At 35.0% G+C, this 19257-nt stretch overlaps 1 protein-coding gene across 3 annotated transcripts in view; it reads right to left on the reverse strand.

The window, feature by feature from the left end:
* The window catches only part of GRIK2 (glutamate ionotropic receptor kainate type subunit 2), a 926084-nt gene that overhangs the window by 219947 nt on the left and 686880 nt on the right, over nucleotides 1-19257 (reverse strand). For all 3 annotated transcript variants that reach the window (XM_074368582.1, XM_074368583.1, XM_074368584.1), the window contains 2 exons: nucleotides 8813-8956; nucleotides 5979-6086 (listed from right to left, as the gene is read on the reverse strand). In XM_074368582.1, the coding sequence (XP_074224683.1) occupies nucleotides 5979-6086; nucleotides 8813-8956 (252 nt within the window). The remainder of the gene's footprint in view (nucleotides 1-5978; nucleotides 6087-8812; nucleotides 8957-19257) is intronic.

Below are 19257 nucleotides of genomic sequence, written 5' to 3' on the forward strand. Positions count from 1 at the left end.
CTCCAAGTTCTGTTTTACTATAAATATCACATTTAAGGGACTATCAGCAAAATAACCAGAACAGATAGCAAGCTCTAATGCTACAGAAAGGACAGGAGAGGTACACAAGTATGATTTTAGTTTAACATCTCTATTTAGAAGAAAACATTCTCTAGTACAATAAAAATCCATTTGAACAACCAATGAAGTAGAATAGTAAGAGACTGATTTTTTTTTTTCTGGGAAAGCACATGATGTACATAGTTATTGCAATGGATATTCAATAAGGAAATTCAATCAAAAATGTGGTAGGATTAAGTGATTTTATTATTGCACTATAGTTTCTTAGAAGTAATTCTTCTTAAAGTCTAAGTGCTTTGTTGTTTTCTTAAATGGCCTCTAGATAGCTCAGCTTGCAATGGAAATGCACCATTATCATGTAGTGTCATCAACTCAGTTCAAACCTATTTTGTGTAAAATCCTTCTAACCATTTTTGCTCTAAACAGAATCCTTTTGTAAGAATCTTCTGAATATGCCTTACTATCTTTTTTTGTTGTTGTTCCATCTGAATCTGGCCTCTCCTAAAACATAGCTAAGCTTCAGAGGACTAGGTAAGTAAAGTTAAGACATTTCCAATGGTAAATCATATCCTAGTTACATATTTTAAAAAACTAAAAAATTAATGTTAGTGTCAATTATAAAGAAATTTTTGCATTTCCTCATATCAATTATGTCCGTTTTTCTTGGCCATTTTTCATTTTTGTTAATTCTTCCTCTCCTTCCAAATGACTTCAATGATTCCATTGACAGTCTGAATGCACAAATAGATAACAGTCAAACCATGCATGACAACAGACTTTGACCCAGAACCTCTGGAGCAAGCATCCTGGGAAGCCAAACCATAACCTCTGCACAATCTGCCCAGAAAAGTCAAGGTCAAGATTTGTTCAATAACTGCCAGCTTCCCTAGTTTTTTTTTCCTCGCAACTCTTTCAGCTCAGGAGCAACAGAAAGACTCAAATAGGTCTTCCAAAACAATCACCCAAGATACCTTGCTCCTTGTTAGCTCACCTCTAGTTCCTTATACCAACAATCTCCAATCAGAGCACATCTGAGGCCTTCCCTTATTTCCAAATAAAGCTTTTCTACTCCCTTGCCTGCCCTTAAATCTCTGCCAAGTGCAAGTTGCTCCCTGGCTTTAGCAAGCTCTGAATAATAACTTTTGTTTGTTCTCATCTGAGTGGTCTTTGTTTATCTCCACACATAAGCTTAGAGGAAGAAAAAAAAGGAAAATTTATAAACAGAATGATACAATTATTTTTATTCTTCGATGTAATATTAGTGTCAGAAAGTGTTAAACTGCACCATGTAGAAGACCCGATCTGCCATCCTCCTAAGCCCAGATGTCAGCCCTGACCCACAGCCCAAGCCCAGTGATTGTTTAACTGCTAGCTATCTCTTCCCACTTTGTTAGTATGGAGAAAAGCTGGAGAAACTGGGGGAGAAAAAAAATCCATGTTATTGGAAAATAACGTTGCACCAGACACTTGAGTAAGCATTCTATGTGAAGTATCTCTTAAGAGTCTCATAGATATCCTTCATTCATTCAACAGTCAATAAATATATCATGAGGATGTACTTTGTGCCAGACACTTTGCTAGGCCTTGAATATATAAATACTGAGAAAGGAGACACTCCCCTCCCTGCCCCCACCAGCTAACAGGATGTGTATTCTGGCTAGGGACACAGCTTTAAAAAAAAAAGCATAAATACACAATTACAGGAAGTGCCAGGAAGAAAAGTACAGGACACAATGAGAAACTTAAATTTGATTAGGCTTAGGGGACCCCTATCTAAGGAAGTAAATTTAAGCTGCAACTCCCAGGATGAGTAAGTTAGCCAGGCAAAGGGGATAGGGGTGGGTACTGCAGATTGCGAAAACTCTATTGCCAAAGTAATAGCAAGTTTTGAACCTGTGAGGAAATGCGAAAAAAGCCAGTGTAGTTGGAGCATAGAAAACACCTAAGAGGGTAGTGAGAGCTGAGGGGGAGAGGTAAGGAATTCATTATAAATCGTGTTTGGATCTTAACAAAATAGAATGGAAATAAATAAATGAGCTGAAATAGGAAAATGACACGGATCATTTTGCTTTTAAAAACATCAGCTAGACGCTGTGATTTAGGGGATGAGTTACAAGGGGATGCAGAACAGAGGCTTGTTCAAGTGCCAAAGTACATGTCCAGGCAAAGGTCCCCTGGCTCTAATTGTAGCAATGGATGTGGAGAGAAATGGAAGGATTCTAAACATATTTTGAAAGTAGAATATACAAGGTGGTCTTTGAACTGACCAGAGGAATTCAAGCTCGGAAAATCACTTATTCCGATTTTCCTTTTCTTAGTGTTAGTAGTCCCAATACCAGACTCTTCAAGAAAGAAACTGCCCTATTATTGCCTGAGGTAGACAAAGTCACCTACTGTTTTATCCCCTTATTCTCCCACCTCTGAGTCAGAGACGGCCCAAGAGCTTGATGTGGTTAACTGTGTACGGGGTATCTGTGACCCTTCTTAGACCATGGCTAACTGGGCTGGGTTCCAACCAAGGTCCCTATTGACATAAAGCAGAAAGAATTCACTTTGATCCATGAGCACTATCTAAGTGGAAAGATGTGTCCATAGTAGCATTTTAGCCCCAAGCTTACTTCCCTGAATATGTCCTACTTCTCTCTGTTTGTCAGAAACATACCTGCTCCTTCCTGGTTTATCTATTCCATGGTTATAAACATCAGAAGCATGAATTTTATTCCTACTATCTGTTTCAATCCTAAGATTCACACTTCAGAACACAATTCAAAATATATCATTTTAATGACATATAAACAAGATAATCTTTCTTTTTAGCACTTATTACTGCCCAATCTTGTATTACAATTTTCTGAATCCATTTATTATTGGCAGGTTTCCTTCACTGGTGTATAGCCTTCATTGGGGCACAAAATAGATGTTCATTGCTTATTTGTTAGATAATTAAGTGAATAAATGAAATTTACTGATCAAAGATGACCAAGTCAAAACTAGGAAAAGGCAGTAGCATGAGAAGACAGAATTGGGGAAGTTAAAATTCCCAGCCTTAACTCCTACTAACATGGTATTTCTAGACTCTTTTAGAGACCATGATATTCTCACTTCAGCCTGTCCAAGAGGGAAGCCCTTTGCGTTCTCTCTCTCTCTCTCTTTTTTTTTTTTTTTCAGATGTGGAATTTGGCACGGAGAAGTTGGGTGGGAGGATGAAATACATTCATTTGTTGTGACAGAAATGGAATTGTAATTTAAGCCTCCAGAATCACCATCTATTGAATTTTCCAAAGTGTGAACTCTATCATGGTAGGAACTCTGCCTTTTCAGCTCTGTGTTAGTAACTATACTTTCCAGGAAAAAATAAAAGTAAGACTAACAAGGCGTATGAGACTTCATGAGACAACTATTGTTATTACCCCATGATGCTTTTGAAGATGCTGTGTTACTGAGGGATTAAGAAACTTGTCTGTAAACCCAATTCTGTCGGAATCTAGTCCTCGATCTCATAACCATTCTAATAAATGACAAAATGAGTACCTTTTGCTACTTAGCAGCACTTTATTCCGACTTGAGTCAAAGTCAAGTCTGCCACAAATGGCATTTCCAAAATTATTTCCACTATTTTTAAGATCTGACTAAACCAAATCCCACCTCCTTCTTTTACCTGATGACTTCATGTACTAATTTTCAAAGATATTGAAACCATTTGATACAACCTCTTAATTCCCTTTCTCTCTAACTTACTTTCACCCACTCTCAGTGCTTCATCTGTCTTCTCAGGAGATTTGTGCCAATGTCTTTCTAGTGTTAATTTCCCCTACTAATTTTTTTCTCCAGTGTTTGATTTCTACCCTTATAATTGGCTCCTCCCACTTTTGCTACCTGGTTCCACATTTGCTCCTTAAAAACATAGTCCTAGTGTTCTGTTATACTTTGAACTAACATTGCTGAAGGTTCAGTTAATACCCTTGTCACTGTTTATTCATCTTTCACTTTCACTTTTATGTAACTTTTAAATTCAGGGCTCCATACTAAAATTACTCCAAACTATATCTTCCCAAGCATAGGCCTCCTGGCTATTCTATCTTTGAACTTACATTGTATACCAAGACCAAGATATTGCAAATATCTTGACAAGGTGTTCACTGTATGACACCAACCAGCATTTTAGCTGTATTTCCCACTTCTACTGTATGGGTGTGTGTGAGATCAAATCTCTTTCTCTATATTGATACTTCTTTCTGAAATTACTCAATCTCTACCAATCAATAATGCTCCATTATTCAAAGGTAATTCTAAGCACCTCATATACTGTGACTCTCCTTAATTACACCTTTTATCAGAAATATACTTTCATTACTCTTTTGAAGCTTGAAACAGACTTTCCACTGTATTTATTTTAAAATGTGTATCATATGATCCCTCTCTATGAAAAGCCCCTGGAGCCCCTTAAGGATAAGGACTGTGTGTAGTTAATTTATCAAAAATTTTCAAATTTCAGAGAACAGAAAATATTTATGAAATGTCAGGGCAACACATATAACTCACATCGTTGTATCTTGTTTATCAATATCACCTCAGAGCCTGGAGAAGGCTTCTTTAATATTTTCTTTATTTTGAGTCCAAGATGGTAACATGAAGAGCATCATTATTTTTATGTTGATGTGTTGAAATACAAGCAATAGTCAAAGCTCATCCTAGTGACTTGGGTACTTCCAAAAAATGAGGTAATAACATCCCCAGTAAACACTGGGATAAACCCACATAAGCTGACTAAACTCCATCATTATCAATCCCATTCCTGGGTATAGACTAATGTTCTCATCTTGGAAGCAAGGTTGTTAAGAAGTGACAGCCTCATGAATTTTTAGTTCCAGTTTATTAGACAAGATTTCTGATTTTGCATGGACTTGTCGAAAGGGTACAACCTGAAACTCTCAATGAGAAGAGGTGATACTTTTATTAACTTCAGTCATCAGTTGGTCATGATACACGTCTTGCCTTGACGACATAAAAAATATGTGTTTTCTCTCTCTTGCATCATTTGAATCTGTATTAATATAAGCTGTTTTCTCTCAGGCTAAAAGATCCTTTCTTTTGACTCAATTTCCTTCCTCAGTTTCCATCTATGAATGTTTCCCCATGTTAAATTGTTAGATAAAATATAATTTTCTATCTTTAAAGCAATATTATCTCAAACAGAATTTTTTCTCAAGTTTTTCTCAAAATATCTTTTTAACCTGTAACTTTCAATGAATCCATCAGAAAAATATCTAAATGCATATATTACAAATATAAGCAAAGGATTATACTAAAATGTTCTTAAAGTAAGCATACAAATTCTATAAGCATTTCCTGTACTTTCCCTCAACTCCTATAAATAGAATCAAGAAAGACAAATCCAGTGTAATGTGTTACATTTGTGTTCGCATCTAATTTACTTGTGTACGTTAATTCAGACATTTCTCTTAAATTTGACCCAGCAGTAGAAACATGTTTTAGCGTTCAGTCCTTTTGCATGGTTTGACTAAACAGGAAAGTCTGCGCAGGCACGAGTGTTTATAAGCTGGCTATACAAAGACTTATATTACACCAAGTAATTTCTAATTATTATATCAAACCTTTCAGCTAATTAAGGTATTGATATATATTATATATGTAATATAATATATGTTATATATTAAATTAAGATTATATATTATATGAAAAGCATCAGAAAAACCTGATGAGAAAATAAAAACATTCCAGTTATCTTAGGACATCCTTTATCTTTGATCCCTAATTGTCAGTTATTATATTCAATATAATGAATTGAAGATGTATTTCTTAGAGTTACTCCAGAAAGTTAAATGTCAATGAATTTTTTTTTCTTCATTAGGATATATTTTACTTAATAAAGTAAATAAACTGGATGCCTCAAGTACCTTTTCCAGACCTTCTTCCTTGAGGCTGATCACATCCAAATCAAAATCTGTTCGTAAGCCATTGGTTTTGTTGAAAGTTATTCTGCCTGTGAGGCCTTCCCAATGAGCCTATGGGGAAAACAAACAAACAAAAATCATAGATTAGTCAATAATAAAGAAAGAAAGGTAAACAGTTTTCCAAAAAAAATTAGGAAACATTATCTTCGTTACTTCTCATAAATTTACATTCTACACATTTTTAATATTTAACATGTTTTATTCTCTTCTGAACTTTGAAGGAAGTTTTTTTTTTTTCTAAATATGGCATTATAGTCTCAATTTATTGTAAACTTTTCATTTTAAATAATGTACTTTGCGGGTGTAACTTTCCTTTATGAGAAATTTGAGGAATATGTCTTAAATAGCAAACCTCTTTTAGCAGAGTGAGAAGAATTTGGTCACTTATTATAATATATGAGATAGTAAATATCTCAAATAGAACTGCTATTATAAAATACCACTGCTAACATCAGACTAAAATGAAAATAAACATTTTATTACAATGAAAGAAACTGAATCTAGGAAAAGCCACCTAATTTAATTAAACACTTATATTCTTAATATAAGAATAATTAACTTATTACTTTATTTTACCTTACATGAGACTGGGAGAAATGTATCAACATTCCTTCACATCCAGCTACACTTCCTGTAGAAGGAGCTCTCCAGGTGGAAGGAAGTGAGAATATAATAATCTAGCTACACAATGGCTTCATTCCTCAAAGGTGAGCAAATATTGCTGATTTTTTAAAATATAAAAAAGATTTCGCATTTGGCCCAAGTTAGATGTTTCATATTATTTGTCATTTGCAAATAGCTTGGAAAAAATAGTTATATATGAAAAAGTTAAACCATGTAACATAGACTCTCAATTATATTTGAAAGAATACATACCGAGAACAAAATAAGTGAAACCCAGGACATTGATGGTAACATGTCAATAAGGATTACAAATGAGTATCGTTATCACTACATTTCTTAGGCTCCATGTGTCTCTTAGATACTTATTTGTAGGGATTCTAAAGTAGTTTTAGGTTAATAAATTACAAGTAAAATAGAAAAAAACGATAATATGTATCTCTACGCATATTACAACAAGTCAACACTGAGTTTAAAACGTGTTAACAGGTCTACAATAAGAAAGAAAAAAAATTTAATTCAATTTCTTCCAAAGGCAATAACTGCAGGTGGTTAACAAAACTGCATATTAGTATAAAAATAAGCCATGGGACCAAGAAGTACAGAAGCAGAAGCGTAGAATAGTAAAACAAATCTGAGCTAAAGCCAGCACGAGGAAATGAACAGCAGGTGAAATTGTGCAACTAATAAATCCAGTCACAAATTCAATTCTGAACTTTCCAGAAACTAAAGCAAAGAAGAAAATATGATGAAAACATAACATACAAGATGTGTAATTTATGCCGTTAACAATTGCCCAGGAGAAGCACAGCTTTTCCTGGTACTGAGGCCTGACAGAAATGTCTCTTTTTGGTCCTCAGAAGGGTGCCCCTGTGTGATTTAGTGGACAAGGTCCCCAATAACACCCTACAAGAAATGCAATAGTGAGTTTCATACAACAGCTCCTTATAGGGCTGTCTGGCACATGTCTCAGTTATCAAGTGCTGCCTTCAGGAAGAGCTCATCTTCAACTAGCCACATCTGTCCGCTACGTTTGCAGCCCTCCGATGCCTAGTTTTACACCAGAAGTAAATGCAGGATGTGGCGCAAAAAAAAACGACATGCTCTTCGGGAGTGTAATTTCACCTGAGAGTTCAGTAACAAGTAGACAAGGAAGATTCATGGGTATTCTTCGCCAAGGACCTAAAGATTCTTAATTATGATCTTATTTGCACTTTTACCTTCATGATTAATAATTTATTACACGATGAGCTGATGATTTCTTCTAAGACATTAATGAAAAAATCTTCTATGGCAGTAATATCTGTGACTTTTCACAGCAAAGATTAAACTTTCATAAAACTTTTGTATGAAAATTCCTGTTGCAATCAAATAAAAAATAGCCTTAGCTGACAAAGGAATTTCTTTCGGGATAGCAAGAATGGGAAGTATGGGAAGAATAGGAAGAATGTGTGTGTGTGAAGTGAGTGTGAGTGTGTGTGTGTGTGTGTGTGTGTGTGTGTGTGTTCTCTTTAAGAGCTTTCCCTTTTTTTCTCACTATGGGAACGCTTGATTTAAAACTCTAACAGACACAATTAGAAATGATATTCGGCCATAAAAATGGTGGTATTATACAACACAGAGTAGACTTTGCACTTTTATGAATGCATATATTCTGTTTTATGTTAACTCTAATACAATTAAAATAACTAGACGTTATTTTTAGGAACCGTAGCTCTAAAAAACAATTCTTTAAAACTTACAAATTGGGTGTAATTTAGTGTAGTGCAAATGGCATTCATATTAAAAATTAATTGCCTATTTTGTGGCCTGCAACATAAACATTCTTTAAACATCTGTGTCTCCACATAAACAAAAAGTAACACACATAAAGATTCAGAAAGGTGAAAACTTGAAAACTAATAATGTCATAAATGACAGGTCACTGATTTTCATATTTACACAATCATAGATATTTTGTAGGAAATCCATTTATTTGTCATGTATTTTTTTTCCCTTTGTCTATATTATTTAGTAAAAATGTTAATTTTGCTTGTATAGGGGAAGAGAGAAAGTTTAATCTAAAAGATAAAAGGCCACCTGTCAGGAAAACTGCAAAAATCTCAGTTCAGTCAGTTTGAGGACAAGCAAGACAGGACTTGCTTCTCCTGACTCACCTCTTTAATTAGGCTCATGAAGCGGGTCCCGAAGCGCCAGGGTTTGTGTCGATTGCACTGTAGGGAGCTGACTGTCATCTGGGGAAACTGCTGGACGCCCACAGACACCACGTGCACAGCATCGTACATGAGAGCAGCGTCCGTCTGAAAGCCGAGACAAAAGGAAAAATGGAGTCAATGCAACTCGTGAAGCCCGTAAGCGATTTGGAAATGCAAAGAGAGAAAGAGTGAAAGAAATACCCAGTTTTTCTTTTTGTAAGGGAGAAAACAGTCTCTCCATATGGTGTGGTTCTCTTAAATAAGATAACATGATCATGTCACAACATGGGCTCCAGTAGAACTTCTGATCTACCCTCCCTTTCCTGAAGTGATAACCCAATTTCAGACCATCCTAGTTTCTCTGTTGAAGTAGGAAATGTGTAAGAACATTTATTATTTCATTTTTTTGTCACATCCTCTGTCTCTAGCTTACTCTGCCCCTCTACACGCATGCCCGTGTGCAGGTACACACACACACACACACACACACACACACACAAGAAATGCAATTGTGAACATTTTGAATGATAACATAAATTATATATTGAACTTAAGAATAAATAAGTAAATAATTTCCTTGTGTAGGAAGAAAAGAAGAGGTTTGAAAGGAGAGTCACTCAAAAAGGTTAAAGATACAAACCCTAATTTTGTCTCCAATTCAGCTTTTCAAAAGGTTCAATCTCAGAAATGATGCCAAAGTTTTGAATCTCAATACATGTGTTAATCCCTTTTCAAGAAACTAAGCTTAATCCCCTGTACTATTTTCTTTTCTCAAAATTTCCATATGAATAAAAGTTCATTTTGGCTTCTCGAGTAAAGCGAATATGAATTCTACTGTGCCTGCACCTGCTCAAATGACCGACCGCTTTAGAGGTGGATGATAAAAAATAAAATGTTTATAAGTCATAACAAACCAGAGGCTCAGTGACTGTCAAGTGCTGTGTTAAATGGACCCTCACATTGTGTTCGACGGATCGATGCCAGGCTCACTACCTACAGAAGAGAGCCACACTGACAATGCTGCTAGCAATGAACTTTGGGCCATCTGCTTGGCATGCTTCGGAATAAAAGCATGTATTTCCTCTTCTCATTCACACAATTAGTGAGCTGTGAAATGAATTCCAAAGTGAATAGGAACCCTGTAGATTATAGCGTTTGCTACAATACAATACAAAATGAGTACACACGGTGGCTTTCATGCAAATGAATCCTAAGGAACTTTACCACATAAAGTGGAAGATGGCTAAAGAGCACAACGCAATGACAGAACATAAAAATGCCATTTTATAGTTCATCAGTCTTTGGCGAATGCAGCTCAGATTCATAACCTGCATTGGTAAATATCAGCTGACTACTTTCATATCCTCTGATGGCTGCAGAGTGAAGACCGGAACAGACTGGATACAGGCGTCTCATGAGCCTGAGGGTCAGGCTGATACTTGTCTTAACATTCAGGGGACCTATTTTACAGACCACACAGGTGATCATCAAAAAGTTACTCAGATATGAAAGACATATTTGATTTTAAAAGAAAATGAGTTTTTAGAATATATCACTGCCCACAAATGTGTAGAGATACGAACACTTTCAGCTACTACTGGAGGGAAGATAAAGGGCAATTTTGCAAGTTGCACCACAAGGGGGTTTTTAAAAAATATTCAGTTTCTTTCTAACACAGTCATTTCTCTTCCTGGAATTTGCCCAGGGAAAATCAAAGTTAAGAACTAAAGGTACATACATTATTTATTTTAAAAAATAAAGAAGCGTGGAAACCTACTGGAGGTTCAAAATAAGGGCACACAATAAAATCACAATGATATTTTATATAAACATTAAAAATCATGTTTTGAAAACTAATCAGATGAAAAATTGCATGTGATACGATGCTAAGTGTAAAAATAGATTATACAGAACTGTATTTCCAGCATAAACCATTATATACATCTTTATGAGTACTTAATATATTATTAACTTATTTAATTCTCACAATAATGGTTTAATTAAAAAGATTGATATTGTTCCCATTTTATAAATGACAAAACGAAGGTTGAGAGAAGTTAAGTAACTAACCAAAGTCACACAGCTAAGAAGTGGAGAGGTCCAGATTCAAACAGCCTCTCTGCTCATAGTAAGTATTCTTAAACATCATACTGCATATTATATGAACAACAACAACCAAAAAAAAAAAAATCAAAAGGAAGAAAATACACTGAAATGATATTAATGATTACTCTTGGGAGTTAGCTGTGAGTAGAATTTTTTTTTTTCCTTTTTATTTTTTTACAGTTTTTTAAGATGAAAGTTTACTAAATACCTCTGCAATTATTCCTAAGATGGAAATTTTGATCTATTGCCACAAAATAACTAAAAGAACACAAACTGTGATATTCCTACTATCCTGCCATGACTTACGGACTTACATGATCTTATGTGACCTATATGAAAGTCCTAGAATGGTAACCTTATCTAAAACTGACAGTGCTAGGAAAAAAAAAAAATTGCCTAATTAAGAAATTTGAAAAATATTTTTGGTACATAGGTTCAACTTCAAGATCAGAGGATATACTAGTTGGTAATAAAACAATCTATCTGTGATTTTTAAATGTAGTTATAAAAGGAAGACAATAATTATTAAACTATAAGATAAATACTAGAGAAAACTGTAAATAGTTAAAAAGTTGGTGATCAAATTTCCTCTGGAATTTCCAGTTTAAAATATGTTGATTTATTATAAATCAAAGAATAGAACTTCTGAAACTACTCTCTATAATATTTCCATCTGCTTGCAGTGCTTTTCTTGTCCTACTTTCAGACTAGCTGTTTTATGTGATAATATGGAGTTGTTTTCCATTTAGACTTGATATCCTGTCAGATTTACCTTTCCTGTCTTCTTTGCAAAACTGTACATATGTAAATTCTTTCACCTTTGAAAAGTTTTCAGAACACTCTGATTTATCAAAAATGTTTTTTTTCTTATTTTCATAAGAATGCATATGCTTGAAAACTTGCCTTAATTTAGTATTATTGCCAGTTAATGTTCATTCAGTATTTACAATGGGTAAGGCACTCTCTTTAAATCATTTCCTTTAATTCTCATAACCATCATGCAGTTGGAAATTCATTGAATCTGTATAAAAAAGGGAATGGAAGCAGAGAACATTTAAGTAACTGGTCCAAAGTCGTAGCCTATAGGGGTAGAGCTGGATTTGAATTCAGACAGTTTATCCAGAATTGACATCCTTCTCTCTGGTTTTTTTTTTTCCTCAGTGCTCTACATTTAATAAAGCAAAACATTTTTAAATTATTTTGAAGTTACAAAATATAAGAAATATCAATAAGCACTTGAATACATTAATCTATGTAATTTTTGATAAGCAGTAAATATTCACAGAATGAAGATATACTGCAAAGTAAGAAAAGGTAGGGATTGTGAAGAATTGATAAATATTAATTCACAAAAAAAGAAATATATGAATGCATGGGATTGAGTCAATAATAGGTTAGTTAGAAAGTTAGTAACATTAACTAAGAACAATGTCATGAAAGAAGTAGATTTATTTTATATAGTTGCTGCTCACTAGATTTTCAAAAGGCAAAAGTCCGAGAGTCTCTTTCAAGATCAAGCTTGAGGGAACATCTCAACTCCCAACTCTCAGTTGTAGAGTTTGATTGAGCTGCTCTTGCCAAGTCTTCCACCCTCTCATACTGACTCTACAATCCTTTGCCTTGGCTCTTCTCTTGATGGAAAATAGGAGGAAAGAAGGGCGGAGTAGAACAGAAGAAGAGAAAAGTACGGGCTAATTTCTTTGTCATCATTTTTATAATATTATTAATACTATTGAGTTACATTGCATGCTTACTCTATACCACACAACTGCATCAATTTCTTTACATGCATCTCACAAAGACTCAATGTTTTAGGTGACATGACTATCATTATTTTGGAGAGGAGAAAACTGAAGCTTAGAAAGGTTCAACTAATCCTCTCAAGGACTCATCATCTCGAGAAACAAGACTCAGAAAACAAGATTTAGGCAAAATTTAGCTCTTAGAATTACTGTCCAAGCTATCATAACAAGACTCTGGCAAAAAAGAGACTCTGAAACAAAACTTAAAAACAAGATTCAGGCAAGGCTTAATTCTTAGAACCACCATCCTGACCACCATAACCATAACCATAACCTAAACCATATTCCCACTGAAACGATAACAGGCAATGGAGGGAAACTGATGGCAGCAGGTCTCGTAGTTTTGAAGGCTCTGCTGAATACCAGACAATTATGTCCCACAGAGAGTATGTCTCTTAACTTAGATTGAAATAAAAGTTCATTTGGCTCCAAATCAGACTTTTTCTTTGTACATCACAGCTACCTCTTAAAAAGAGCTTAAGAGTTAAACATGACTGTAATTCAACCCATTAAATTTAAATGGACTATGTATACAATTTGGTTATTAAAATCCATAGGAAGGGGCTAAACAACGTTATAGTCATCCAGATTCTAAACTACAAAGACAAAAGTTAGGCAGAGAGAGAAAAAAAAAATCAGCAACAAAGACAAAACAATGTTCTATTTTCTTTCAAGTATAATTACTCATTTATATATAAATAGATCACACTTATTGGAAAGCTAGAATACCTGTTCACCCTGGGAATACAGCCCAGAAGGATGCGCAGTCTAGGAAGGAACAGACAGAGCCAAGTGTGGACTTCCATGCTTCATGCTCGGTCAAGCATCTATCAGTAGCAATAGGAGCCCCCTTGAGGGCCATCTCCAACTAGATTTGAGTTGGAACTCTATTTTACTTGCCAAAATAAGTTAGTTAACCTACAAAGAACGTCTGCCGGCCAAAAACTTGTTTTGCAAACCTTTAAAAATGTGCAATATAGTCCTACACATTTCAGTAAAACTACAGTGATCTTTTTAAACAGGTGGCTTTGAAAAATCTCAAGAAGTGCCTTCTCATATATTTTAAATATGTATTAACCATCTCCCTAACTTATTGCTGGGTTTATCTTATACCTGGTCTAATTACTTTTAGGCATAGAGTGTGTAACAGGAATGCAGGTGGAAGAGTGACAAACGCTAATTTCTGTGGTTGAGTTATTGCCACAGAAATTGGTTTAGTCACCCGGTGCTATTTCCTCTGTCTCAAACAACCCCATGTCTGACAGGACTTTAAAGTATTGAAAGAACAGTGAAATATAAGTATGCTTACATTTCTTTTATGCTCTGAAAAAGTCCACTACATATTTCTAAATAATTGAGGAATTAGGGAAATTAGATGCCCTCAAAAGTTTCAAATGGTAAAAATTACCATTTTTATATATTTTTTATTTTGGATATATAATTGAAACATCCCCAAATATACAAAAACAGGAATAACAATGGATGTTGTAAATAGTTAAAATATTTCTATGTACTTAGATTTCATCTTCAGAAGAAGAATCCGGTACTAAGCAGTTATTACCAAGCATGTCCATTTTGAGTGCATATGTCATTTCAGTTTTTGATCATTCTAATCATCATCGCTAAACATTTTCTTTGCGAAGTTCTGGGATAGATGTTCTGGGATAGATGTTCTAGGAGTTATAAAAAAAATAAAGCTTAGTTTTTATTTGCATGAAGGATGAAACAGTTAGAAAGGAACAATTCTGAACTACATACGATCATAGAAGAGAATATTGGTACATAAAATCTCCCAGATACACTAAAGGCTTCTCTTAGCAAAAAGCTATCAAAGGTATTTATCTTCCTTCCCAATGGGGAGGCACTCTTTTGGAATGTGTTTCCCCAGGGAGCATGGCTTTTGGGTACCCCACTGAATTTTGACTGGGAGAGCTTGGAATACAGCCTTTTCCTATTTATTTTCTCCCTTATGCCAAGCAGAGTTACATTTGTAACAATGTAATTCTGCTAAAGCATATTTTGCATATTTGGGCTCTTGACTTGGGCTCCAAATACACCCAATATTGTATTTAATAATTTACTTTTAAATGTAACTGCTCTTAAGAGTGATGTGATATACGATCATATCTTAATTGTAGTGATGGTTATATGAGTGTATACTTAAGTCAAAACTTATCTAATTGTACAATTTAAATGTGGGAAGTTTAGAGTACATCAATTTTACTCCAATAAAGCTACTAAAAAAAAAAAGAAGAACTGATGGTGTATTTTTCTGGGAAGGTAGTTCATAGATTTCATTTTAGTCTGGAAGTATCTAGAATCTTCACAAACTAAGCATCAACTGATTGTTATTTGATCTCCTCCTTGAACATTCTAGTTTTTATAAAACTGTTTATGCTTTCTCACTTTTTATCTTCCTTTTTAGACACAAGCATCTTTTGGATAATAACCATACCTATCTTTGTAATACTCCGCATAGTATCCCATATGTTGTCTTGCCCATAGTAAGTGTATAAAACATTTACCAACAAATTAATGAATTCAACCAAAAAGTTCATTTAAACTGTAAAATAAATAGATATTAGGAAGCTCTGAATAACAATCACACTTTGCCATCTAGCTGGAATGTGTTACCTCCCAGAGGTACAGTGAACCAAATCTGCCAGCAGCTCAGAGCTGGGAGGAATGTGAGTGCAGCCTCTGTCCCGTTTCTAAATGAATTTATAGTAACAGTTCTGCGAACACATTTATTTTTCCATTAAATAAGTGCAGGCAGGTCCCCTTTGAGATCTGAAAGTTAGCCGGCAGGTGGCAGATCCATTCTGGAACTCCTACGTCTCAGATTTTGCTCATTTCTGAATTCCCATCTGAAGTATAGTGCATAGCACAAAGAGCACCATGGTCTAATAAATGGAATTTAAGCTTATGAATCCCAGCTCTTTCACTGAGTTCATCTTCCATCTAACACAAATAATCAAAAAAAATTTAAATCCCCTTTGCTTGGTTTCCTCATTTTATAATTGGAAATGAAAAATGATGATCTGTCATATCTACCCCCATTGCAAAAATCCTTCCAAAAACCAGATAGTTCCAAGAGAAAGACAATTAGAAATGTTGATTCTTTGATTAGGAGAAGTGAATTCTGAGGATGGTGGGGAAAGGGTGCATTCTGACCTCCGGAGCTCCCTGGCACAATGAGCACAAGCCTAATGGGGACAGAGAATTACCCCCAACTCTGAGCAAGGCTGAGGGTCACACATGGACGGCAGGCTGGTGCTCACTCTACGGGCTGGCACACTGCAGCCAGCGCTCTGCCCGGCACAGAGCAGGTGCACGGTGGCTGCTAACTAAACTGAGGGACTGAAGAAGAAATGCCCTCAGAGCCAGTCGGGAGCCAATTGTCAGAGACAATTCTCCCAGTTACACTGCAGCTGCCATTATGCTTACTGTGTTGCCGGCTCTTTGTTCTACTCTGAAACGGAGTTCTTTACCAGCAGCTGCGTGGACTACACAGACTGCATGAGATAATACATGAGAGCAGTCTGCACACTCCCTGGCTCGTGGTGCACAGGCAGGTGTTAGATGACGATGATGCTGCTCACCAGAAGAGCAGTAATCTCTTCAGGATGGATACTATCCAAAATGAGGAACCAGTTTAGCAAGTATAATGTTTCAACCTTCCTGCACCCACTGTTAGCCTAAATGAGGGAACAGGCCTCGTGCTGTTCAAGGAAACTGATCAAGTTCTGGAACTCGAAGGAGCGGGAAGGAAATTATCACACAACAACAACTTGATCCCTATAAAATGTGGTGTGTACACAATGCTGCAATTCAGAGCTAAAAAAAAAAAATTACTGAATACACACACATTACCTAACAAGTTTAGAATTTAAATATAAGCGGTAAAATATTACAATATCTTGCATTTCTTGCTAATCGAAGGACTGGACAGATAATTACACACCAGCAAATGTGAACCTGGATAAATCTGCCTCGTAATTTTTTCTAGTCTTCAGTTTCTTCATCTGTAAAAGGAGGGGCTAGAACCGGGTGGATTTTAAGGTGTCCTGTGGTTTACATTTTTATTCCTAGGAAACTCACTTTTCATTCTGATTTATATTGGCCTTTGTAGTACAATTATAATCCTTATTTATCTCTCTCCTCCTCGTAATTTGTTGTTTTGTGTGCGTTTTAAATAAACTTTTGTATCAACATTTCATACAAATTTATAAATAAGAGAAATCAAAGCTCACTTTTCTTTAAGCCATTTTCTGTGTTCGTACTCTACCCAAGTCCTGCCTGGTCCAATGATACTTGCCAATACTTGTATTATATATTCTTTGTTGTTTGAACTTCACTGTTAAACTTCTCACTCACCTTAAAACCCACCCTGGCTTCCTGATACTTTGCAGAGAAAAACTAAAACCCTTTCTCTCTTATCCAAAGTCATTTACTAATATCCCAGGATTTTATCATCTTTTGTCCCTCTTAAGACAGTCAGAATATGGATATGTCTACTCTTCATGCTCTTAAACTAACCAAGGTGATTCCTGTATCACAGATTAGTTGAATAAAAGGAGATTCCAGAAACTGCATGATGAGAGACCTTTAAAAGGAACATGGATTTTTGCAGCTACCAGTATGGCATTCAGTACCTATGAGGGCTAAAGAGGATAAGAGCTTAAGGGGAAGATAAAAAAGGAGAAGAAGGGAAAAGAATAGAACGAGTTTAGCCACACAGTCTAACTGATGATTTAGGAAGAAAATTCAAGTTCAGCAATGCTTTGAGGATTAAGCAAATGAAACAGTATTGGATGACAGTGTTGCTAGGGTTCAGAAAAGAAATGTCCTGGGCCACAATAATGCAATGAGTGATTAATGCGTCTGTTTTTTGGTGTTCCTGTAAATCTGTGAATTTGAAAAAAATGCCTATGTCTCTTCAAACCAACACTCTGTCTTAAGCTGAAAGTCTCCCCACCCCACCCCCAAAAAATAGTGACAACAAATTGACTTGTTTTGAACAATCAGTCTGAAATATGGTCAATGTTAATTTTGACAGCAAGAGTTTTCATTGGCTCTTTAAGTTTTTATTATACAGTTTTGGGCTGTCATTTTTTTTAATAACGCTCAACAAGATAATTTTACAAAACAGCATTATCTCTGTAAGCTTTTAGAGCCTTATAATGTATGAAATTCAGTCCATGGAGTTTTACCATTACAATTGTGAAAGCTTCGGGAGATGACTATTTTGCATTCTTTCCAAGAATTATATGTATTTACTGTGAACGTTTTCTATATAATTTTCTTTCTTTCCTACATCTATCTTTAAAATGCACCATTTCCCAAGCAGAAAATCCTATTTGTTTTTACTGCCACACTTTCTAAACTACTTTAAACATTTATATACAAATTCCAAGATGTTTAGATGTTTCTCAAACACCATGTAGAGAAACTCTTCACTTTTTAAATATAAGTGATTAAGGAACAGCTGTGAAGTAGGTAAGAAAATGCCAACAGGTTTTCAATTAAAAGTTTCATTTAACTAATGTAATTATTCTTACCTAATTAAATTTTTCCACTAAGATCAGTCCATTGAGATGTCTCATTCTCTTTTAAAATGCTCCATGAAGCTCGTACTAACGTCCATGAGCCACACTGTATTGATGAGATTGTTAATGAACTCTAGCAACAATGCACTGGCCTTAATAATTTAGGTCCTGTTAAATCTTGTCTGCTTTTTACCACATTTTGAACTGCTATTGATCTAGAGAAGAGTCAATATCAAGGGGAAGTATTCTTTGCGCTTCCAGCTGGTGTCCAATACATCCAATTATCCTGATATTTGGAGCTCAAATTAGCTTCTTGCATTTAAAAATTTATATTCATCAGTATTGTTTATATTTACTTTTTCAATATAATGAATTAAAATTGATTTTTTTATGATGTTAACAGACTGATTCTTTCTACATTGAGATCCAGGAATATGCAAACCAAAAATACACTAGAAATCAGGGATTTGAGTTAAAATGTTCATGTAAACACTAATTCCAAATGCCTGTAAAAATTGAGAATCCAATACGTCATATATTATTTACCTAAACCAAAAATTAAATTATCATAAAGATCTATTTCAAACATGATTTCAAGAATAATGTGAAAATTGGTACAGATATTTCTGGAAAAATAAAATGGTGTGCAAACAAACCATATTAATGTGTCCTTTACAACTTTTTATGTTTTTACTGTGTGCTTAGCTTTTTCTATTGTGCTTATTACTCTATACAAAATTTTAATAGTAACTTCTCATAGAAATGTGAAAAAGTAAAAGTTTCATAGAAAGCTAATGGGAGTTAGAGCTTTAGTTTTATAACCTTTTAGTCACGATTGGAAGTCATGTTATCTTTCTTAGCTTCGTTTACCTCATCTTTAAAATAAGTGAAACAGTAAAGTACTTCACATGGTAAGGATCAAGTTGGATAAAGTTAGAAAAATGTGAAC

The sequence above is a fragment of the Camelus bactrianus genome, chromosome 8, assembly GCF_048773025.1.
Source record: "Camelus bactrianus isolate YW-2024 breed Bactrian camel chromosome 8, ASM4877302v1, whole genome shotgun sequence".
NCBI classification, from domain to species: domain Eukaryota; kingdom Metazoa; phylum Chordata; class Mammalia; order Artiodactyla; family Camelidae; genus Camelus; species Camelus bactrianus.